This window comes from Acanthopagrus latus, chromosome 9, assembly GCF_904848185.1.
Source record: "Acanthopagrus latus isolate v.2019 chromosome 9, fAcaLat1.1, whole genome shotgun sequence".
Lineage (NCBI taxonomy): Eukaryota > Metazoa > Chordata > Actinopteri > Spariformes > Sparidae > Acanthopagrus > Acanthopagrus latus.
In genome coordinates this window covers 11,124,717-11,149,332 of record NC_051047.1, presented here as the reverse complement: position 1 = coordinate 11,149,332, position 24,616 = coordinate 11,124,717, and the positions used below count along the sequence as shown (strand labels likewise).

Genomic DNA, 24,616 nt, shown 5'->3' with positions numbered 1-24,616 from the left:
ATTTGACCCATTTTCTCACTCGATTTGATTTTATTCGTTATAAATGCATGCTTACAATCATCATTTATCCATGACAAGCAGCCAATAATAACAGGATGCACACAAACACAAACATGTTACAAGTGCATCCGTTTCACTACAGATTCAATTTAGTAGGCTGTAAACAAATATACAAGCAAAAGCATGACAGTGCAATAACACGCGAAAAAAAAATGTTCTGACAAAAAAAAATGCAATAACCTGTTCAACTCATGGGTTAAAAATACGTTTGAAAATATAAGTAAATCTAGCTCAGATGCAGCTGAGGCAGTTTATTACTTGTAATCACAAACTACAGGTTTAAAAGAGACATACGGTCAAAGATAATATACACATTTTCTATGATGGAGTGACAAAAGAAAAGCACCCTTTATGCTTGGAACAATACCTGAATTACTGCAATAGAAAGATGGCCTGAATACTTGAGCTATACATGTATTCGTGAGGGGGTGTTGTTCTATGACCAACTTACACTAATTGATTGGGGCAAGTTTTCATGATCAAACAAAGAAAAAGTATCAATGCAAAAAAAAAAAAAAAATCAGAATGACATTTTCTGTTCTTAACACGAGAATATTTTTGCTGTACAATTGATTTTATCATGCTGGTAACGTTAATATGTTTACATTAAGAGAAGTTGATTTATACTATATGCTGTATCACTTATGGCACAGTTGATATGATTAATTAATATGTTTTTAAACTATTGATATACATTTTAATTAAAATCCGTGGGCAACCATACTGAGACATCCAAGCATAAAAAAACTCCCTGGCAGATTAATTGAGTTCCTGATTGGTAGACATTGAAAAAATCTCTCTTCAGAAGCTCGAACATGAGGATTGATGGGCCGTATTTATCCACAGAACAGCATCGTACATTTAAGATGTGGAAGAAGTGCTTCGATCTGTTTTATACTTTGACTACAGAAAATAATTCCTCCTAATTGGCTGACAGGTGTCTATTATGGATCAATGGATATCTCGAACAACAACCCTCAAGAACATCGAGTAATCATGGCAACAACACAGCAGCAGCTTCATTCTGTTACCAGTTTACCCTCAGACTAACTTGAAATGGGTTAAAGTGACTACAAACAAAGGTGCCCACAAAATGTCCACACAGACTCCTGCTTTTCTTCAATTGGAGACTGCCTTATAAGCAATAATGCACTCTGAGGTGTTCCAATATAGAAAGAAAATGCCCCTCTGTTTTGTGTCCTGGTATTCTTTACCACCTTACTCATATCAGGTCACTAAGACATAACAACAACACACTTTTACACTACTAAGTAAAATGTATCATCCAGCTCAGACTAAACCAATTAAATATTCATACACAATGACAGGTGTGGCAGATCACAACTTATAGGAAAGGTGTCTTCTCAACTCCAATGAAAGGCCTGGATAGACAGTGCCCTCCAAAAAAAAAAGAAGAAAAAAAAAAGACCACTGTCTCATACTGAAGTGAGTTTGGCATGTTGTAGTAGTAGTTTACTGCGTGACTTCAGTTGAACTGATCCTGCTCTTGGAGGTGGGCGGAGTGGATGGTTTAAACAAGCACCGGACTTTCACCCAAATGCATCAAATACATGACGTTACTGAAGTTGTAAGTCATGTAGGTATTTTAAGTAAGTAGTTTTGGTGCCTAATCCTAATCAAACTGTGAACACATGATGCAGGTCTGGTACATGTGTCGCTGGTACACCGCAATGGTCCTGTTGTTTTGGGAATGGTGTCATATTCCATTTTGGAGGTCACTGGCTAATCAATTGTTCAGTTATGAGGATATATTGGAACAGACCAGCATCAATTATCAGATTGATACATTGATCACCATGATAAGTTGTTTTGTGTGCGGCCGATATAAGTCCAGTTAGCTCAGCTACAGGACCTGGCACTGGCAAGAAGATCTTCACAATATTATACTGTGAATTTCCAAATATTCCCATTTATTTTCCTCAGTAGCAGACAGCAGGCCTGTATGTAGGACTAGAATATTAGGGACATGCCTGTATTGGTTGAATCAAATCTAATCTTATCTAATCTAATTTCTGATGTCTCCAGTTCTCCCTGCTACAATATGAATATTGCCATTTGCACGAGAATTAACTGCATTTGCGAGAATGCCCAAATTAATTTTGCTGTGTCTCTTCATAATTTGACCAGACACTAAGCTAATCTGTAAATCCAGTGAAATATTCTTAATCAGGTCATCAGAAAACAAAAAATATATTTTCAGGGCATTCAAAGAACATTCAGTAACAGGTGATTCAGTCTCTATATACATCATCTGCATAGTCAAGGCGATCCCGACTGCTACGATAACTATCGCCATGGTCATCAAGACGATCTCGACTGCCACCATAACGAACGCGCTGCTCATCGAGGCGATCACGACTGCCCCTGTAATGATCCCGTTCATCGAGGCGATCACGACTGCCCCCGTAACGATCCCGTTCATCAAGGCGATCACGACTGCCCCTGTAACGATCCCGTTCATCGAGGCGATCACGACTGCCCCCGTAACGATCCCGTTCATCGAGGCGATCACGACTACCCCCATAACGATCCCGTTCATCAAGGCGATCCCGACTGCCCCCGTACCGATCCCGATCATCAAGGCGATCCCGACTGCCCCTAGAACGATCACGCTGATCGTCGAGCCTATCACGACTTCCTTGGTAATGATCACGTTGGTCACCCTGGTAACGTTGAGAGTCAATATCACTGCCCTTACCATCATGCCTTTCTTTACCACTTATATAACTGTTTTGATCATCGTCAGTATGTCCGGCCTTTCCTACACTGTAATTGTTTTGAGGAGCAATGTCTTGGTCGAAATACTCAGTAAGCTGTTTTGTTTTGCTGTTTGACTTGTCATCCTTGTACGGTTCTCCGGTTTCAGGGGCATCTCTGATATAATTCACTTCTTCAGGGGAGCTAACAGACAAACAGAAAAGATGTAGAAAAGAAAGAGAAAATAGTGAGGCTGGCTGGTCGGATGAATTAATGATACCACTTTGAAACACTACTTAAATATAAACAATCAAAATGTAATTGACGTCTGTGGTTTACCGTGGCATACATACCCTTCAGGATTCTTGTCCTTTTTGCCCTTTTTGCAACAGCAACAATAGATGATAATCCCCAGAGCCACAACACCTGCAAGGATTCCTCCAAGTATTGCTGCAGTGGACCCAATGTTCATGCTGCCTGGAAAGAAAAAAAGGATAGACAATTGTTTTTAACGTTTCACTTAGGGTCAGGCTTAGATCCTCCTTTTGGCCAGTGTCTGAAGCTGAATTAGCCACATTTACTTCTACAAGTTACTACTACTCAAGTGCTATCTATTTGTCATTAACCAAACCTCTTCTTACATTGCACTGCTGCAGTTGGAATCAGAGGGCATCACTCAAAATTCTTAGTAGTTATAAGGGTGGTAATGATTACAAATTTAATATTTGATTTTTTCAAACTGTAAGTTTCAAGACAAAATGTCAAATAAACCATGTTGACTTGGCAGCGATTTTGAGGGAAGACCAGGTAAAGCATGTTAAGATACTTACCTGGCATCACAGATAAGGTGAGGTTGCAACTGGCAGAACCAATTTGATTTGTTGATGTGCAGATGAAGAAGCCAGATGTTTCTCTTGAAATATTGAAGAGAGATAGAGCTCCATCCTCTGAAACGTAATGACAAAAATTAGGCTAAACAGTGACAAGATGACAGGCCATTTTGCCATTCTAAACACTGATGATGGGACACAAACTTCCAAGCGGCTTGACGTGGATGGTTGAAATGCATACTTTCAGTTGCCTTAGGTGGAAATGATCTGGGAATGTTTTCGACACTGTAGCTCTTCCATTCAGTCACAGGTGTTGGGGATCCCTCCTCAGACTTGCAGGTGAGGGTGATGTTGTGAAAGTACTCTGCAGTTCCCTGAACTTTGCAGATCGGTGGTGAGGGAGGGACTGGAAGAAAGTAGAGAATATTATTTAAAAAAAGTTATTACAAAAGAACTGCGAAACCAATGTTATTTATCCAGCTCCACTGTGACAACATATAAATACACTTATTCATAATCGACACATACATAAATAGACTTGTCAGTGATTAAGTCTCACCCAGGACCAAAAGGGAAGTGGTGGCCGAGGTTGTTCCCTCATCATCACCGGGGATCATAACGCTGCATTGGAAACGGCGGCTGTCCTGTATGGTCACCTTTGTTAAGCGAAGTGTGCTCACTTGTTTATCGAGGTCAACCACCAGAGCAGCTCGGTTTTCATAGGCAGGTGCAATGTCAATTGTGTCCCTTAAATAGTAGGTGGCAACGACTTTCTAGAGAAATAAAAACAAACATATTTTTATAGAGATATGATAATATAACCAATAGTATGCTACAGTTCAGCATGACATCGTGAAATGTCTGTAGAGAAACTCTAAAATGTTCAATATTACCTGTAAAGACATTATGAAGTACAAAATCAAGTGAATAAATATATATAAATGAACCAGGATTTCTTTCAACAATTAAATAAAATATTAAAATGCAGCTAAATAAATGCATGTTATTTCATCATTCATTTTCATGAATGAAAAGGTTTTTTTAAAAAAACTTTATTACAATATTATTCCCAATTGCACAGTATGTGAGGTTTTGTAGTCTGTCAGCAGTTGTTCAGTTCTGTCACAACCATTGCGATGCTGCTCTGCTGTAAATAAACACAGCAGACACACAGTCAACTTCTGAAGATTTTGTCTTAACGAGGCTGCCCGTGCTACTGAAGAGTCCATGTTAGCATGGTTAGCTATCTCGTGCTGGCTTCAGTAACACAGAGTTGTGTCTTTCTGTGAGGAACATCTACAGAATTAAAATGAGATTAAAACAAGCTCACAATGGCACCTAGTGAGTTAACCAGCTAAGTGGCAGCATGTGCAGCCGTGTTAAGATTAATTAAAGTTTTTGTTTTTGGGCCTATGCTCTGTATTATACAGGAAGAGCTGCATAGTTGTTTGGTTCAGACTAATCACCAGCTGCTAAATAAAAATAATGCCAAGTAACTGTAAACTGCAAACTTATGGTTGCCACAACACTTACTTATTTTGTGTACAACTGATCATAGCTGTTAAATTACACAAGTAGTTTGTGAAAAACCCTCATGAATGAAAACTATAACATGTACTCTGATTCATACCGATGGACTGTGGATCATGTGCAAGAGGAAATCTTGAATTGACTTATTCATCATGCAAAGGACAAAGGTCAAAAAGGCTTCAGAAGGGAGGACCTAGTCTGCACTAAACTGAAACTTATCAAGTATAACTTTTAAGTACAAATACAGGACATCTTTCTTATAGAAAATGATTTACTACAGCAAATCATTGTCCATTTTATGTCATTTTGTGACAATATTACAGTCTTGATATGAATATGGTCTATAGTATTACACAGTAAAATCACTGATACAGAGAGTTGAGGGACTTCCAAGAGATTAAAAACGTTGAGAGCAACAAATATGCTGGATCCTACACCTCCCATAATGCAGCTCAAAGGAAGGTCTTTTGTTCTGCCCTCCCTCTCCCGAAAACACATTTTCTAACCACAACAAGTCAATTTATTATTAATAATTAGATGTTACTTAATTAACCTCTCACCATTTCTTCATTAATATAAGCTTCCCATGTGAGGACCATAATGTTGGAGATGGGTCTGGCTGGGGTGAAGGAGCAGGTCATGGTAATGTCTTCACCCCTTGCAACCTCATACTCCTGCTGTGGAATAGAAACCTGCAAACTCCTGCAGCAAGGGAGCACTGAAATAAAAAGATATATGAAAGATGTCAAATCGCTAATATTTGGGTGTGTTTTTACAAAATGGTTAACAACTGCTATGTGGTATTGGGGGAGAGAGAAAGATTGTAATGGTTTAATATGACCAACTTGTACCTCTAATTATACTACAGAATGTTACATTCAAAACAAGCTGAATAAATGGTTTTCTAAATATTGTCTCTCATGACTAAAACATAACCCTGTTTCCGTGTGAGTAGCAAGAAGTTGGATTAATGATTAACCCATGTGATAATGACATAAAGGTGTGGTAGTCTTCATAGAAGAGAGAGAAAATACAAGCATAAACCCTACCTGTGAGGATCAGAAATAACTTTTGCCATCCAAGCAGCCTCTTTGTCGCCATCGCTTAATGGGGATGAAATTGTCCAGTGGTTAAAGAATTAAAAATGTAGGCGTTCAGTCCAAGAGCGAGAGCCCGCCTAACCTTCACGGGTAACTCAGGTATGGAGAAGTTGACTCTTCCAGGTAATAAGTCAACAGCTATAGGTCACATGTCACCAGAGGGCCAATCATTGATCTGTTTTTCTTTTGATTAAACCTTCCGATTTGAGATGAATGCTTTATGAAGGGCTACTATACAACAAAAACAGCTTGAAAAAGAAAACATAAGATACAATGACAACAATTTTGAGACCCGTAGCGGACTTCATTAGCTTAACAGATTGATAAATAGATCAGATCTTTCAATATATTCATTTTGACCTCGAAGTTTTATGGTGGGATTGGGTGTTGCACTCAGGTTGACCTGCAGGCTGCAGTATTGCACTGACAATGATGCTGTACATGTTCAGTACTTATAGATTATCACCAATCTTTCGATCTATAAATGTAACTGAACAGATAAATGGACTGAACTGTTACTAAGAGGTGAAATACAGAGGGTGTGAACTGGATCTGGACCTCTAACTGATGGCAAGGATTTTAGATTATTTTTATAAGACATGAAGTGTATCAGGAACCAGATGGTCACTGAGTGGTTTAGGTGGCATGAGGTTGCAGATTGAGGTTCACTCTGTACAAGGATGTAATGCTGTGTGGGCCAACGAGTTAGCTCTGTTAAAGTACTCAATCTGCCATCGGCTTTATGTTAACCCTATGATAGACTGAACACTGAAAGCCAAGCTCTTAAGTTGCCCAAAACAAAGTACATTATTTCTCCACACAGCTAATGATATTTTGTCTTTTTACCAGTGATAGAGGAAATATTCAGTCTATCAGTTACGAATGTAACATTAACAATATAAAGGTTACAAGATTAATTATTGTCTTGTTTTATAAACACAAGGGTTTAATAATTATAAAAAAAAGTCCTTTATGTTACATTTATGTAAAAAAATGGAATATTGAGGATGAATTGAGGGGTCTCACAGCTTAAGGAATGAAGTTGCTCTGTAGTTTGGTGGTATGGCCGCAGATACTTCTGTATCTTTTGTCAGATGGCAGAATGTGCCTGGGCTGGGTGTTGTCATAAAATGCTGAAATGCAAATTAAAGTCCTGTGTTCAACATCCCTCTCAGAAGTCCAGTGTGTAGGATTAAGTGGCATTTAGCAGCGATTGTAACTAACTGAACACACCTCATTTACCTTATCTTATGGTGACCCGTAAAACATGAAAAATGCCACTTGATTTGTGCATTATAGGTTACTATAGAAACACTGAGCAACATTTGGACAGGGGAAAATGACCCCCTTCCTCTGTAGATGTCAAAGGCTCATTCTAAGGTAATGAAAGGGCCACCATTCTTAATACAGGTGATTATACACTGATTAAACCATAATTAAGAATTTTATCTTCCATTTCTGGCCTTAAATCCTACACACTGGCTCTTTAAGTGAAAGTAATGTATCAACAGAAATTACTTCAGATGTCAAAGGTACTACGGACATGTTCCCTTGTGACTGATAAACTATATACGACATAACAAGATTGTCACAATGGATATAGCATTTCACTGTGCTAAATCTAAGGGGTCATAAGATTATTAAAGAGTTTGGAAAGAATAAAAAAGAATAAAGTTCTGCTACAAACATTTGTACTATGTTTTTTTTTTTTTTTTAAACTGCTCTCGAGGCTTTATTATAATTTCATAAACTAGTAAAATTTTAAATTTAGTAGTAACAGTAGCCATTAACTATATCTATCATCAAATAGAAAGTATACAATTTCAATTGACCAGTGTCCGACTAGACAAGGCGACTTCATTAAATACTCAGAGACAGACTAATACTTCTTTTAACTGGCAGGTTTTCTGTTGGTTTTTGGTAATTTTATTGATTATGACTTTTGTGTTTATAAATATGCAGGTAGCAGTATTAAAACTAATATCTACATGAGGCCTCATTATTAGGTAGCAATAAAGGACCTGCTTCAATTGATAGCACATTAGTGGTGTAATTTGCAATAAGCCCAACTACTGGAACCAAGTGATATGTGGTGAAAATTGGACTGGAGATGTTAATTTAACCATACAGGGATTGAGCCTACAATTATTTTGTCTGTGTTTTGTTATCATTGCATGGTGATACAGCTGTAGTGCAGATTAATTGCCTTGTAACAGAACTTTTACATTTAATTTCATGCAGACTGATGTTCACTGTGACGTGTACACCAACTTATTAACACGTTGCCCCAGTTTTTCATTTATAAACAGGGTATGATACATAATTTCAAGCTACAGTTCCATTTTGAGCAGACGTTAGAACATATTTTTATTTATTGCATTTTTTTTATCATAACATAACATATTTCTTAATCTGTGGGGAAAAAAAACTAAGGAAGTCATGCTGAGTTTAAGGGTTTGTTGCTGACCTCATGAAAAGATACTTCACTCAAGGTCTACTTACTTATATTTTATCAGTCAGTTTGTCAAAGAAGCTATTCACATATCCAACAAACTCAGGCGCAAGTCCATTGGAAAGTGTCACTTCAGTCTTGGAAAAAGAAGATCTTGCATGCTGCTCTTACTCAGCATCAATCATATTATAATAATTTCTTAGATTGTAAAATGTATTTTATAATTATCTTTAATCTCATGTAATCTTTCAATAAAAGGGCTAAAATATGCAAAACCAATGATATAGTCCTTTCGAAAATGTACATCTTTGCCTGCTAAATCAATCTGCACACTGAATAAGCAAATTAAGCAAGCTGATGTAATCTAATAGGTTATCTTGGTATATTAAAGGGATATCAATGGGCAAAATTCAGGAAGTGGTTGGGATGAAAAGAAAAGTGTCTTCACTTCACATCCCTAGATATTAGAGAAGTGAAATTTCCTTTCTTTGGTCATGGCAAGGTCACCAAAACTATAAAAATATGTCTCTCTCTGTTTTTTCATGGAGGGTTTTCTGGTAGGGCTGTGCAATAAATTGAAATAATAATAATAATAAAAAAAAGAAAATGAAATTTTAAAAATAAAAGTGAAATGTGTGTCAAAACAGCATTGAAATGAAGTGCTGTAGTGTTGCAAAGATGGCCTTGTTCTCCACGTTTAAGGAAATGTTTGGTACAGAGCCCAACAAACGTCACACCATCATGATTTCAATAGTCATTTTCAGTGAAAATAAAAAATGGCGATGCTAAAATGATCATTCTCACTAACTGCGAATCCCATCGCAGTCGTAATATCGGTCAGAATAATCGCAATATGATTTTTGTTTACCATATCCTGCAGCCCAGGTGAGTGAGTATGAACCAGCATTTTTTTCCCCACCCTTGGTAATGAAAAAGTCATGAATAAACACAGTTAAAGTATCAGAGATGACAAAGTCCAGCAAAACAACATAAAATACAAGAAAACCACAACTTTCACCAGGCCACATTGGTGAAAATATGACTAGAAAGAAGATTTGAATCTTGTCATAAAATGTATCTCTGCTATACATCACAGCGAATGTTTGCTGTGGCCAGATTTCTAGCCATAAATATAACTCCAGACAGTTTTTATGCATCATGAGTAAGACTGCATTATTTTTGGGTGCAGCATTAATTTCCACTTCCTGTCTGAAAGTTTGGGTCTGAGTCAAAGATAAAGATGAAGCTATTTATGAACCATCACATTTTCTTTTCTCTCCTAGTACTGATGGTGTATCATTGCTGCGTGACAGCAACACACTTTGAGAGGTAAATTTGTACTGTTTATATAAATAGGTTTGACTTTTAATATCTGACAACAGACAATTAAAAGGGAATCATTAAACTACTGTCACAGACCATCGAATCTGGGGTCAATGAGCAATTTCACTAAGTATCTGGTAGGGTTGTGTTAGTGTTGTTGACTAAGAATAAAGTGTACCTGTACCTTGGGTGTAGACATTTCGGAGCCGCCCTGGTCCTTTTCCCTCCAAATTCACACTGTAAGCAGAGCTAGATGGTTATTTAAGTATGTAAATAAGACAGATAACAACAGCCCGCACACACTTGACTCAAGTCCTGTGAGTGTGTGTGTGCGTGCGTGTATATCGTGTGTATGTGCGTGTGTGTGTGTGTGTGTGTGTGTGGCACAGGCAGGCTCAGGGCTGGGATTTCGGGTTAAATATTCAAAATGGCGGACGGAGGAGCAGCGAGTCAAGATGAGAGTTCAGGACCAGGTAATGATTACAGCATTTTACATATTCATACTCATATTCAAACTGTGTTACTCACAATTTATGATAAACGGAATACGGATGAAACGCAGATTGACTAACAGATGAGGATGATACCCAGCGCTGTTTTAGTTTACACACAGCTAGCCAACTGTAATTTGACAGAGGAGGAAACGAGCTATTGCAGTGCGACGGCAAATTACATGGAAACATGCCTCCCCCCTTTGTGTGATTAGACGGCTGTACGCCGCTACATATTCATACCTCTGTCGACAAATACAATTTAGCATATTTTATTAGTAATCGCCGACGTGACTCTGGTTGATATATGACATATTTAGATATTTCACCAACGCAGTTTGATTGAAATCAGGCTGCTAGCAAGCTAGCGTTAGCTCGCCCGCTAGCGCTTGGCTTTGTGTTGATGCACTCACTGGCGTGAAGCTTTTGAAAGAGGTTTGCATATTCATTTTTGGCGAGCCGGCCAGCGGCCGCGCTTGTTTGTTTTCAAGTGGTATTTGAGGATAATAATCCAGATGAAGCAAACGTGGCTATTGCGAAATAGACAGTGTCTGCTCGGTGTATGTCAGCTCGACGTGATTTTATAGCAGAGCGTTTTCCCCTCAGCCTTTTGTGCTCGGCGCAGCGGAGCCACAGCAGCCTGTTGTGTTATTCATGCGGGCCTGCCTGAACCAGAGTGCGGAGTTCAGCATATTCCAGCAACCGACGAGAAGCTGGAGCTCATCCTGCGCCGCACAATAACCGCATGTCAACACAACACTTGATGACGATAGTGACTGAGGAGCGTTAGCAAAATCTAGTCCGTCGTTTCACACACTAAAGCCGGGGTCCCTCCGAGGGGCTAACTGGCTACCTTCTCTAAGTTGGTCCGGTCGGGTAGAGGCTAACTTCACGGTAACGATGATTAAACACCGCTAAGATACAGAGGGGCATGTTATGTGGCGGGTAGTTGTCGTTGGCGATGTCTGTGGTATTGAGTCAAAGGTGTTTTGCAGTCAAAAGTACAGTTTGATTGAAGTTGGGCCGAGCACTTCAGTACTTGAAGTGGGAGTAGCCTGGCATCGGGCTGGCAAACTGTTAATCCACCTCATCAGAATATGTAATTTATTTTTATACGACTTTCATTGCTCCTGACTGAACAGTTTAGAAAACGTGGTATCTACCGTGGCCTTTTATTGTTTCGGGAGTTTTCACCTAGCCCGTCAGAGCTGAATTTAAAAAAAAAAAAAAAAAAACAGTACCTGTGTATCCCCCCGGGCACAGGGAGGGGTAGAGAGGCCCACTTCCGGGAGGCCACAATAATAACAGGCAGGACATTCTTACTCTTTTCTCTGCTGGTTTTAAGGCTGGGCAAGACACAGCTTGATGGCACGTTTTTCTTTTCTTTTTTTTTTTAGTCCATGTGAAGGTTTGCAATTTAACTTGTTTTTAATGAGTCAGTCCGGAATTTGATGTAGGGACACTATGATGGGGTTTTATTATCTCAACAGCTCATGTTGCACCTACACATAAGTTTAAAACAAGCTAAAAATGTACTTACCACCTTACCTATGTGAAAGATCAGGTGTATTGTTATAAAACTGTAATTACTAACTATGATTCAGTGCCTTAAATATTGATATTCAGTTTTGATTTTTGATATGACAGGGAACAATTGACACAAGGTTGAGAGCGCAAAATGTTCATTAAAAGATAAGTTTAATGAGGCTATAACATGGCAACATGGCACATGAAGTTAAACATTTGTTTTTTTCCCCTCTTTTTTCCTATCTAGAATTAGAGAGTGTAAAAGCACTGCAGGTAACGATATAGTTGTCACTGATTTTCCTAAAAAAATTAGATGTTATCGCTGCTTTTAATTATGTGGAATTCTTTGCAGTGAGCGTATACACAGGTGTGAGTTTTGAGGTAGAAATGCTAAGCCAGACACACTTATCTTTGCAAGTCTAAACAGGACATTGAATGGAACTGCAGTTTCTTTGTGTGGTCGGTGTAAATAATGAAATCCAACCCTGTGTGTCGGGCCCTACTACTGATTTAGATTGCATCTTTTGTAATGCAAATACACTAAATGCATACCCTGCCTGCATTGTTACATGAACAATCACGGGGCAACTTTGCCTAAAGTAACAATATCATCACATTTCAGGTAATTTTGTGAAATGTGATATATTGCAAGACAGTCACGCTACTAAATTTTATCTTTTATTTTGAAGCCAGGCCAAGAAAACTGTCTTTTTGGTTGTTTGTTTGCATTATGCAAAACTACATCCTCTGTCTGGAAATAGGCTCACTTACCTAAAAAATATGTAATTAACTTATTAAACTGGGCTACTTAAAGAACAGATGAGAAATAATTCTGTCATCCACACACTTAGGCTACTTTTAATTAGTTTTACAGTTCCACCCTCATTCCAGCCTTGTAGTTCCATCATGAATATTCATCGATGTAAACACAGTTGTTATGAATAATGCATCATTCGCTGTAATAAATTCAGGATGTGCCATCTCAAAGTACTGAGAAGGCCTCCATGAAGGCTCCCGTCAGACAAGCTTTTTCAGTGTGGAAGAAGAAAATCACAAGTAATCAGAGCTGTGCGGTGTGCTCAGAACAGATAACTACTTGTTTCTGTAGTGAAGAGGGCAATACATGACTGAACAATGCAAAGCAAGAATGCCTTGGTGTGAATGTTGCAAGGTAAAGCAGGAATCTGCATTTATTTATAAGAAAGCTTTTTTTTTATCAGGCTGTAGATGCTATGTATTTGGAAAGAGGTACAAGTGAGTATCCAGAATTATGTATCGTGTGTGCGTCGTGATTTGAGGAAAGGTAGACACAGTGGAGCTTATGATCAGTGAATGACCCAAAACTTGTTTCATTTTCCAAGCAACAATTGTCATATTGTCCCTGAAGACTCTCATGTGTCTGCCACTATTAAGATCAATGGTGAACATTTGCCAACATTTCATAAAAGGTTTTTATGTCACCAGCTGGTCTCGAACATTCCTTAGCCTATGTGGTGAAAACGGAGGGTTTTGCAGGAAAACTCTAATCATATGATGTGCCTTCTAATATAGATGAATAAATAGTTGGAGAGTTTTGCAGTAAACAACCAGGTTCCCTCTCTTGTATAATCTGATAAAAGTGCAGTATTTTGCTATTCAGAGAAAGTGAAATACACAGCACATGAATAACCAGCAGTTAATGCTAATATGAGCTTCTTAGGTGTTGAATTTATATGTGGATACTTATTCCTACTCATCATTCAGTATTCCTCCTTGCCACCCGCTATAAATGTTTAGTTAGAGTGAGTTTTCTACCTAGCCTATAGACAGTTGGTTAATGACCACCCAAGAGATACCAGATTAGCTTAGAGTGTTTTTAGCCCCATCATTGCTCATTAAATTACTCTGCATCCTGTAATTTGTGCATTTGTGGACTCAGTCCAATCAGTGTTGCTGTCTGTGGTCAGATCGTGTTGGTTTAATGCATTTAAAAGACTATTTTAAACTTACTTGATATTCATGCTGATTCTGTGTAAACCAGAAAGCTTTAGGTTGTTTGATTATTAATTCCCTCAAATTGAAAGATTATCTGACGTGACCATACATCCCGTCCTTTCTCAAAATCCTGCTTATTGCTCTCTCAGACTGGTCCAGATTTGGAGAAGTGGTCTTTATGTATTCTGCGTTTAAGACAAGGAATATAGATAGCAGGGCTGACTGTGGATGTGCTAATTAAGTTTTGCTCTGTCTCATGTTGAATCTCTCAGCTCACATTAACGGCTCTGCAGTATTCATTCCGCCGTCCCATATTACAGTACTAATGAGATACCTATTTAAAATTCTCTGCACAGGATATTTGTATAATGCATTGTTCCACAGCAGGGTTTTGCAAACCATTCAACCAAGTAACTGTACATGTGTTGATGTGCACCGCTGATGACTGCTTGATGCACTCACATCTCCTTTGTTTTCTCATTTGGTTGCATGATGTGATTGTTGAAGAGGTCAGACAGACCGAACCCTTCCAGGTTTTTAGCACCACTGTGGCATCTGTACAGGTCTTAGAGTGGGCTTCTGGTTAAACAGCAGGCTGGAGTTTAAGTAAACACTGCACTGTTTGAATAGATCAACAGTGGAGAGGGGTATGGAGTGTAATGCAGTGTTCATTTATTGTTTATGGCAGTGATTTCCAAACAGGAATACTGCACCTTCCAGAACTGGAGAGTGTTAAACATCTCACATTTCATCAATATTTGGCTGAAGGTCATTTTTGGTCTTTTGAATTTGTGGGCTCTTCCTTGCCACAGACATTTCATATAAGTTAATTTATCCATCTTTTGATTTCTCAAAATGAGTCAAACTCTTTTGCATGAAAGTCCACATTTCAGATGTTACACATCTTAAAACCTACCACTAAACCTAAAACTGTGTTTTGTTCCGTGACTGAATATACAAGGTGTTTTCAGATGGAAACTAATAAGGCCCCCAGAATAATGTTTGGATTTATAAAGGTGGCAGGGTCTGTCATATATAAACAAAGTAAAATTTGTGTTGTCCTGTGAAAATGGAAAAACTGAAGAAAGTTTCTTTTTTCATTTTAAATTTCTTCCCAAAACTACATAGTGCAACTTTTTAAAAAGCATTAGGTTGAAGCGTCTGATAGCTGAAGACACCGTGAACACATTTTGGAACATGATGAAAGGTTATTCAGACTCCTCAGATAGGGCTTTTTTGAGGTTCATCAGACATAAAAAGGTTGTGAACCACTGTTTTAGGATATCTGGTAGATCATCATAAAAGCGCACTGCTGTTCACAAACGGCTGCCAACATGAAGACTAGCCCCTCATACCCTTACTCTGCTGATAAAGGTCTGTTTGTTTTTCAGTGACACTGTGCTCTCTGATTTGGTCAACCAGTATGTAAATGCCTTTCGTCAGGCAGGGGGATAAGTGAAGAAGTTGATTAGAGCTCTAGCCAGGAGCAGTTGTTGTGGATTTAGTTGGTTAAGCCCCCTTCCCCAGTAGACCACAATACAGCTATGCATTCCAGTCCAGTCATTCTGATTCACTGGACACCTGTGCAGCACCATAGCAGGGCTGTTTCCCCGCTGTATTAACTCTACAAGCATGCTGGAAATGAATTTAAAAGGCCTCCGAAATGAAATACTAATGGAATGTAAAGCTAATCTAAATATGCTAATCCCCAAACACTTCATAAACATAGACAGCAACAGCCCGCCACCCACTCTCTGTAGTCGCTGGCTGTGGAATGCTTTAGCCACAGGGGGTCCAGCAGTAATGACAGGCTTGTGGTGGATTAATGTGGAGTTATTTATTTCCGATTGAGCGAGTCCCCCCTCCCACTCATACCGCATGCTACCCCCTCCTCCTCCTTTTTTTTTTTTTTTTGCAGGCCCCGGTCTCCATGACTCCTAGAGATACCCCGAACGAGCAGTCGTAGACATTCATTTAATACAGTCCGTCTTGCTAACATGCCCAGTCTACCGCCGACAGGCCTCACACTGCATTCTGGGATATCTTCAGCCCTTTACCTGCTCTTAGCTAATTACTTTTTAGCTGTGCACTCGCACAATAATTGGTCTTGTGCTGCTGCCTCTCCTCCCTCCGCTGCGCCAAGTGCTAGTTTGAGCACTTTTCCCCCCCTTCTCTGTGTCGTCCTTATTCCCCTGTTTTTTATCGTCCTCCAAAAGCCATCCAATTAATATGCTAATGAGCTGATAAATATTTATAGGGGTTTAAATTATGCAGAAAGCTTTCAGAGCCCGGTGTGAAATGCGTCGCTCGCAGGACTTCAAAGCCTTGCATTGCTAACGAGGCAGGGGCAGATTTGCATACGGCTTTAATCAGCTGAATACTGATTATGCTTCATTATAGAGTTTGGAGGGAGGGTAGCAGAGTTGGAGGAGGCCGCCAGCTGCACTTGTCGTTTGTTTCGTTCCAGCAAGAGAGGGAGAGGTTGAACTTTTTCAGAAGTACAGACAATCTTGGCACACGAGAGGGAGAGAGAGAGAGGGAAGGAGAGGGATAGAAAGGGAGAGTGAGTTCAAAGTAGGCACTGTAAAAGAGAGAGGGGCAGAGCTATAAGAAAATAAAAGAGTACAGAGAGAGAGAGGGAAGGAGAGCTGTTTGCCTAAACCCTGTTGGCTTTCCCAGTGTGCGTATCCCAGTGTTGTTCAGTGAACCGTGCTGTGGACAGTGCCACTGTGTCTGTGTGTAGCCCTGGTTGTATTGAACTCCGCTTGCTGCTGACCAGTGGAGAGTGAAGAGAGGGAGGAGTGGGAGGAGGAACAGAGTACCGGTCACCCTGTCGGTGGGCTTGCCCGGCAGAGGCGATTTTCCACGATAGGTTCTGCAACCATGCTGGAAAACACAGGTGGAGCGAGAGCGGGTGAGTTTTTGATGAGGTTGTGATGGAGCTCAGCTGGGTCCTGTTGTTGTATGGCGTCCGTGTGCGAAATAAGAATGATTGATGTGGCACACTTTGCATTCAGGTATTGCTTGTCACAATAGTATTACAATAGTTAATTGTATTAATGTGACATTGGTTGTTTATGACATTTTTACAGCCTGTGACTGTAAATGCAGTTGGATTTTGTACTCGATCAGTTTCTTTGGGTTATGCTGTTTGCTGCTTTGATTGCTTAATGAGGCTGAAATGTTAATGCAGAACAGGAATATCACCAATTATGAGATACCTCAGGTGACAAAAGTAAGAACAGAGTTGTTAGGCTTGTACTGGCAGTGGGTGTGAGTTTGTCTCACTGTCTGTCTCTGTCTGGCTCTTCCAGATGCTAAAGTGAATAATCAGTCAGAAACTACTAAATGTGCAATGGAGAGTGGTGACGCGAACACCGGTGAGTGACCTCCAGCTTTTTTCCCACCTTTTTACTGGGCTGAAATCATGGTGTGTGGAGCTTTACCTCCACATTCAACAGGTTTCATATTCCATAATCTACATTTTTGTAGCACGAATCAGAAGATGAAAAAAATCATGGCAGCTTTCCAAAATCCTTGTGAGCAGTCCTCTTTGTCAAATTAAGTGTTTACCTCACAGAACAGTTTGCCTCACTTGTGCCTATTGAATATCACAGTAATTTGCTCTGTCTTAGTGCTTCAGTGATTCTGTGATACAAATTATTAAACTCGGATTGAACATTGTAGATTCCGTGCTCAACTTCATATTCCTATTGTGTGATTATGAATTAAATAAATATTTAGCATGCTTTCCAATTTTATGTATGTCCATAGTGTTAATACTTAATTCTGTAATGATTCGACAGCCTGCATTCAAACAGATTCATGCAACAGTGCACTGACTTTGGATCATCATAACAGTTACACGTGCTGTCAATTCTAAGAACATGTTTTTAGTCAGTTGTCCTTGCAACTGGAAACAGATTGTTCTCCTTAAGTATTCTTCTCCAGCTTTATTGTGGGCTTCTATTACTGTGTTCCTTATTATTTTCATAAACCCATAACAGCATCTCTACTGTTGTTACATGTTGTCACTAAAGAAGCCTCCTTTATTGAGCTCTTAAACAGCGTGTTCGATGAACAGTCTTTCTGTCCTTAGGAATCACAACCAATGGCTTGGACTTTCAGAGGCAGACGGTGCCAACCACAAGTGCAATCACGAATGCACATGCACAAGCCCTCCTCCAACAGGTAACACATGATGCAAACTAACACACACTTTATCTCAAGAAACTCTTTGTTTTGTTTTTGTGGAAGTAGAAAATACTTTTGGTGTAGTGACAGAGCTGAAATGTAGTTTTATAATGAAATAAAGTGTCAAGTTTAAACAGATGTGTGCTCATCTGCACTCGCACATGCACAGGCGAGAAAGCGTTCATTTAAATGAGCCAGGCTCTCCTTGTGTCGCCTGGCAACAAGGCAGATTAATCAACCCGGTATGCTAATTAGCTGCTCTGCGGTTGCTCGGAAACAGATGGCCGAGAATATGCAAATCTATGCAGAATTTACATGCACTGCATAACAGTTATTTTAATTAGCTCAACTCTCAACTCTCCCCTCCCTTCCCATTCACTTTGCTTGTCTCTGAAGGCTGCAGCACATTTTAAATACCCACTTTCTCACTTCCTTTTGAATTCAAATTCCTCTCCCTGCTCAAAGACTAAAGGCTCATTCTAAGAGAGCCGTTCAGGTAGCAGAACCTTGATGTTTCATTATATATTGTTTTAGTTTATGCTTTATTTTATTTAGACTCAAAGTTTTGTCTGAATTAGATAGCCTTTCATTTTTTTTATTTTAAAACATTAAAATGTTATTATTATTTTTTTTATATAACAACTTAAATCAGTAAATAAAGAGACATATTTGATCAACTTTGTGCTGTCAATTATGTTCAGTTATGCCTCTAGGAAGGTTTTCTCTAAGCCCCCGTCTTTGCTTCACCTCCACTAGTCTAAGTCGGAAGACTCGAGTGCTCTCCCGACCTCCGTCCAGCAGAGCGTATTGCCTCAAACCCAGCTAATGTTGGCCGGGGGACAGATTGCAGGAGTAAGTGGCCATTTGCCTCGTTGCTTTGAGTTAAAACCTAGTCGAAGCCATGCATCTGGGGTGACACCTCAACATGATCGACCCTGGCTGAAAGATTGGGGTGATGAAATGATCGCTTGCCCTGATTCTGTGGCTAAGGCTGGTGTCTCCTCTGCCTGTCTGTCTGTTCATCCCAGTGGTTCTAAGGCTATGTCCAAATTCTACACTTGGTAGGGTGTGTTTGGACATAGCCTTTATGTGCCTGTACACTCATGGATCTACTGACCACCTGACACTCTTCATGTTCATCCGTGTTCTCTCTGAGGTCATTATGTAGTTGAGAAGACGGGTCGGGTTGAATGCAGCTGCTGTTGTGCTATGTGGGAGTGAATGTTTACCGTGCATGAGGATTTGAGTTTGAACGTTACATCAACATGCTCATTTGCACTTGTGCCTGGCTCAACTGCATGAGTCGTCTCTCCATTCGCCTGTCTGGACTCAGTTTAGTGTTGCCATGATGAGGAAAGTTTCAATACCACTTCGATACCTTGAATTCAGAAGAACATTTTAAGTAGTCACTGTAATGGTGAATCCACTTCAGTTTCAGTTTTTACATTATGTTCATAGAAATTGGAGAATTAAATAAAGGAGACATCTATAGCTGGAATTGCTATAAATTCTTGAATTGAATTGTTATTTCTCCAATCAACCCTCAAAAAGGTTTAATTCAATATCTAAATTGTTTCAATATTGATTCATTTAAAGATGTGCCTGTTTATAATACAAATTTTGAGGGGGTTTGAAGAGGTTCTGAGAGAACTAATGCTGTAAATTGTACAAGGAACAGGCTGACCTGGTGCATTAGTCAAATAAGGTTTTTTTTTTATATTGATAAAATAATTCCAGAGATTTGTGGTTAAAATATTGGAGCAGGTGTTGACATATTTTTAGCAAATGCTGTGTTCAAAAAAACAAGAAAGTACTTAGAGAGTCCTTTGTATTCTGGCAAAAGTAAATGGGAAAATAAAAAGGTGCTTCCTCATTTTAAACAACCATTGTGGCCATTCAAATACACAGTAGATAAGAGTTTACATGGTGCACTTGAATGCACCATGAAATCCATGTCAGCATCCACATACTACTTTCAAAGCAATGCAGACTTCAGAATTTATAAGATGTACCTGAATGCACCACAGAGTCCCAGTGTTGTATGTTTTACACAGACTGCAGAGGACAGAAGCAGCTTGTCAGTAAATGACACCAACAGAAGGTAGAGACCCTCAGTAGTTTTTCTTACATAACATTTTGGTACAAACAACAACTTGTCTGTGTGGCAGACATCCTTTGAAGATTTACTCATCAACACACTTAATTGGGTGTTAATTTTCTGATTTTATGAATTGGTGTTGGATCCTTCAAGTGATTATCGATTAGACAGAGACAGAGTTGCGGTCTCTTTAATTCCGTTAAACTGAATTAGCCTTTTAAACTGTTAGCAACAGCACTGAGAAAATGGTCCATGGGTTGTTGATTTAAAAACTAGAACAAGGCGTGGATGAATTAAGTCTGTCTCTTATTATACTTAATGAAGCCTCACTGTGGTTTTGTGGTATTGTAACTTTCCATGGGTATCGAAGCCAAAACTCAAGTATCGTGACAACACTAACTCAACCAGTCCAGTAAAACTTAAACTGATTTGAAACACCACTTACTTTCTCCTTGTTTCATTCGTGTGCTCCTCTGTCTGTCCGTTCATCTTTGTCTCTCGGCTCTTCAGCTGACCCTGACCCCGGCACATCAGCAGCTGTTACTCCAGCAGGCCCAGGCTCAGCTCCTGGCTGCAGCCGTGCAGCATTCAGCCAGCCAGCAGAACAGCACCACTGGGGCCAGCATCTCGGCCTCCGCAGCCACACCCATTACCCAGCTGCCCCTGTCACAGCCCATCCAGATCGCCTCTGTAAGACACTGTCACCACCGTTTCTGCAAGTCCTAAAAGAATGTTTGACTCAATGTCACCACTGTGAAAGGTTTTGAATAAAACTGACTGTATGATTAAGATACTTACATTTTGTTTAAGTGGAATGATTTGGGATTTTTGTCATTTCTACTTGATAAAGCTTCTCATGGGGTGTTTTTTTTTAAATCTGAAAAACACTGTAATTTAATGAATAAATGCTTGCTACTGCCATGTTTCCATTCTGTTGTATGAACCTAAGTGGAGACATTCATGGTATAGTCAGATGACATAACAAAATTAGTAGACATGTTCTGGTTATATATTCAAAGTCTCAATGCTGTAGAGATAGAAAGTAGTGTGGTTATAAACTAAATTTTCTTGACATGATTACAGTAAAAATGTGTTTCTCGCAGCAGCTACAGCAGCAGTGTCTGCCTCAGTTTGTTCTGGTGCAGCCTGGCAACCCGATTGCCACACCACTGTCGCCCGGTCAGTTCATCATCTCGCAGACACCGCAGGCCCAACAGAGTAAGTTAAAAACTTTCAGTGTTTGATTTGCATGCAAAATTAAGGAAAGATGTATTTGATTGTTATGGAAGCATTCTATTTTTTTTTTTAAATCCTAACTCCCATGTCTTTCACCCTGAAGGCATGTTGCAAGCCCAGAATCTTCTAACTCAACTACCTCAAAGCCAAGCTAACCTCCTGCCGACTCAACCAAGCATCACCCTTGCAACTCAGGTTGGTCATGATGCAAGCACCTCTTTTAAACACCAGAAATGTTTTTTTTACCACTTCATATTTCTCTCAATTTCCTCTTTGCTGACAATTCCTAACCTTAACAACAATCACATTTTATATTTTGCCGGTCCCTGCAGCCTGCAACTCCAACCCGCACAACAGCAGCCACACCTATTCAGTCCCTGCCCCACAGTCAGACCCCACCTAAACGGTTGGATACCCCCACTTTGGAGGAGCCTAGTGATCTTGAGGAACTGGAACAGTTTGCCAAGACCTTCAAACAGAGGCGTATCAAACTGGGCTTTACACAGGTATGTGTGCGTGAGAGACTAAATAGATTAGATTTGAAAGTTCATGTGTATTGTTTTTGTTAAAATGGACAGTCGAGTCTTTGCTGCAGGTGAAATGAATCATGCTTATTTTTTCTTATGCATCTCTCTCAGGGGGATGTTGGCCTGGCCATGGGGAAGCTGTATGGAAATGACTTCAGCCAAACGACCATCTCTCGCTTTGAGGCCTTGAACCTGAGCTTTAAGAACATGTGCAAGCTGAAGCCATTGTTAGAGAAGTGGCTCAATGATGCAGGTTTGTCCCTGAACCCACCAATTCTCGATACAGAAGCATGTGGCATAAAGACAGAACATTTTGATATCTCTGTATATGAATGCCTTGTTTTCCTAAAAGTGGTATTGGTCGAAAGGGTAAAGGGTAGCGAGGGTTGTGTGTCTTTAAAGTGCCTCGTCTTTACCTCCCTTCCTGTCCTTTTTGTCGATGCTGTTTGTGCAGAGAACCTGACATCTGACCAGGCCCTATCCAGCCCCAGTGCCCTGGGCTCCCCGGGCACGGGCATGGAGATGCTCAACCGCAGACGGAAGAAGAGGACCAGTATTGAGACCAACATCCGAGTGGCCTTAGAAAAGAGCTTTTTGGAGGTGAGAAACTCATTCCTGCAGTTAACAGTATCGATCTGAGGAGGGAAAGGTAATACTGTGCCTACCTTCACTTAGCTGCAGCAGAATTACACAAGACTGTAGTCCCTCTCCTCAGTGCTCACAGGGCATCTCTGGCTTTTTTGCCCTCTTCAAGCAGAACCAAAAACCTACCTCTGAAGAGATCACCATGATCGCTGACCAGCTCAACATGGAGAAGGAGGTGATTCGGGTCTGGTTCTGCAATCGCCGGCAGAAAGAGAAGAGGATTAACCCTCCTAGCAGTGGCAGCAGTGGAGGAGGCAACACCCCCATCAAAACCATTTTTACCCCAAGTAGCCCGTTGGTAAGCATGGGCACACACACACATTTTGAGTCTTTGTCCCATTCCTGGATTAGTTTAGGATCAGTTTCACTTGCGTTTGTAGCTCATTCAATCCTCCCTCTCATTCCGTTACCCAGGTGGCCAGCACAGCAAGCCTTGTGAGCAGTCCAACTATAAACACACCCACCACTCTGACTGTAAATACGGTGATGCCTCTCACCAGCACCAGTTTGGCTTTCACAGGTGTGTACATGAGTGTTTGCCTTAATAGAAGTGTGTATCTAATCACCCATAATAATAACTAAATGTAAGGTCAACTAATTTTTTCTCCTCAAGGTTCGACGGTTGGAGCCACAAATACAGCATCTGTCATCTCCACTGCACCTATGGTTACTACGGTAACCAGCTCCCCATCTTTAAGCCCATCGCCGACGACTATTCAGTCCTCAACCACTGAGAGCAAGATTGGCACTCATGCGCAAACCATCTTCACCCAGGCCCCGACGTCCATAGCCACCACTTTAGGTGGTCAGGTGATGGTGGCAGCTCCAGGGTTTTCTACTGGCCAGTTACCCACCAGCATCGCTGCTATGGCTGCTGCGGCAGGGCTCAGCCCAGGACTGATAGCCTCCTCTCAGTTCGCTTCAGGGTTAGTATCAGGCATGTTGTTAAAGCCTCTGATTATTACTCGCTCTGTGCTGTCCTCTCGATTGATCTAAATCTGTGTCCGTGTCTCCAGGGGGGCCTTGCTCAGTCTAACTCCTGGTGGCCTTGGCAATGCGCTGAGTCCTGCCCTGATGAGCAACAGCACCCTCATACAAGGTGCATACCAATGTCACAACAATATATTGAATACCTTTTCTTATATCTGAGAGTAGGCATCATATGTAAAAGAAATACTCAGCTTCAAAGGTGGTTTCATGGAATGGAGGCAGGTTTCCTAGTCTTTTTTGTGCCGCAGACTTCCAATAATGGTTTTGTTGCAAGTTGGCTAGTGGGGTTTGGGTGATTTGTCTATGCAGAGACAGTAAAGGCAGCTCACAAGAAAGAGAGCAGGCATGCATAAAAGTGAACCAGAATCCATAACATATATAGATCTCTTACTAGTTTTTTAAAAATACATAGAAACCCCTGGGCAACACCCACATTTTATGAATGCTGAACGATGGTAATGACAGACTGGTTACATCACGCGCTGATGACCTACTTTGATTAAAAGTCAGTGTAGTTGGGAGCGTGTCAGAGAGTGAAGAGGAAAAATGCAGAAAAAACTAGGCTATTTTATCAAATAAGATGCATATCATTGTCAGTACATTTATATACTATTATTTATCTCCTCTTCAGAAATTGTATAATTTCTTTGAGGCCAGGTAGGAATTTTCTGACAGCTGGTACTGGTCTGTGGCCTGCGTTTTGAAACCTTTTTGTATAGAGCACCACCATGACAATAAATTAATTAATTAATTAATTGTCAAAAGAAATTGAGTACATAGACATAAAAACAACAGCAGCATAATAACTAATAGCTAAACGATTGAAAAATAAAATGATAAAAATTGGATATGGACTTATCAAGGTAATGTATTGAATAATTTGTCTAATCAAAGCATGGATTTAATGAGGCCACAATGTAT

The 24,616-nt window shown here is 40.1% G+C and overlaps 2 protein-coding genes across 14 annotated transcripts in view; one reads left to right on the top strand and one right to left on the bottom strand.

Moving 5' to 3' along the window:
• Nucleotides 1-494: 494 nt before the first annotated feature.
• On the bottom strand, nt 495-6,755 carry LOC119026460 (cell surface A33 antigen-like). Its single transcript, XM_037110879.1, has 7 exons — nt 6,188-6,755; nt 5,699-5,856; nt 4,168-4,381; nt 3,850-4,014; nt 3,609-3,725; nt 3,132-3,255; nt 495-2,982 (listed from the first exon to the last, which is right to left on the bottom strand). The coding sequence occupies exons 1-7, from the start codon at nt 6,237-6,239 to the stop codon at nt 2,313-2,315; spliced, it is 1,500 nt and encodes a 499-aa protein (XP_036966774.1). The 5' UTR covers nt 6,240-6,755; the 3' UTR covers nt 495-2,312.
• Nucleotides 6,756-10,397: 3,642 nt separating this feature from the next.
• pou2f1b (POU class 2 homeobox 1b) overlaps nt 10,398-24,616 on the top strand; it is a 21,384-nt gene continuing 7,165 nt past the window's right edge. The window contains exons 1-14 of one of the 13 annotated variants that reach the window (XM_037108746.1): nt 10,398-10,486; nt 17,320-17,385; nt 18,105-18,196; nt 18,956-19,051; nt 20,808-20,987; nt 21,404-21,515; nt 21,637-21,728; nt 21,866-22,039; nt 22,172-22,313; nt 22,515-22,660; nt 22,815-23,003; nt 23,120-23,225; nt 23,319-23,631; nt 23,722-23,804. In XM_037108746.1, the coding sequence (XP_036964641.1) occupies nt 10,441-10,486; nt 17,320-17,385; nt 18,105-18,196; nt 18,956-19,051; nt 20,808-20,987; nt 21,404-21,515; nt 21,637-21,728; nt 21,866-22,039; nt 22,172-22,313; nt 22,515-22,660; nt 22,815-23,003; nt 23,120-23,225; nt 23,319-23,631; nt 23,722-23,804 (1,837 nt within the window). In that variant the 5' untranslated portion in view covers nt 10,398-10,440. Of the gene's footprint in view, nt 10,487-15,409; nt 16,920-17,319; nt 17,386-18,104; nt 18,197-18,254; nt 18,696-18,955; nt 19,052-20,807; nt 20,988-21,400; nt 21,516-21,636; nt 21,729-21,865; nt 22,040-22,171; nt 22,314-22,505; nt 22,661-22,814; nt 23,004-23,119; nt 23,226-23,318; nt 23,632-23,721; nt 23,805-24,616 lie in introns of those variants that run through there. The other 12 variants (XM_037108742.1, XM_037108747.1, XM_037108744.1 and 9 more) reach the window with 12 other exon arrangements.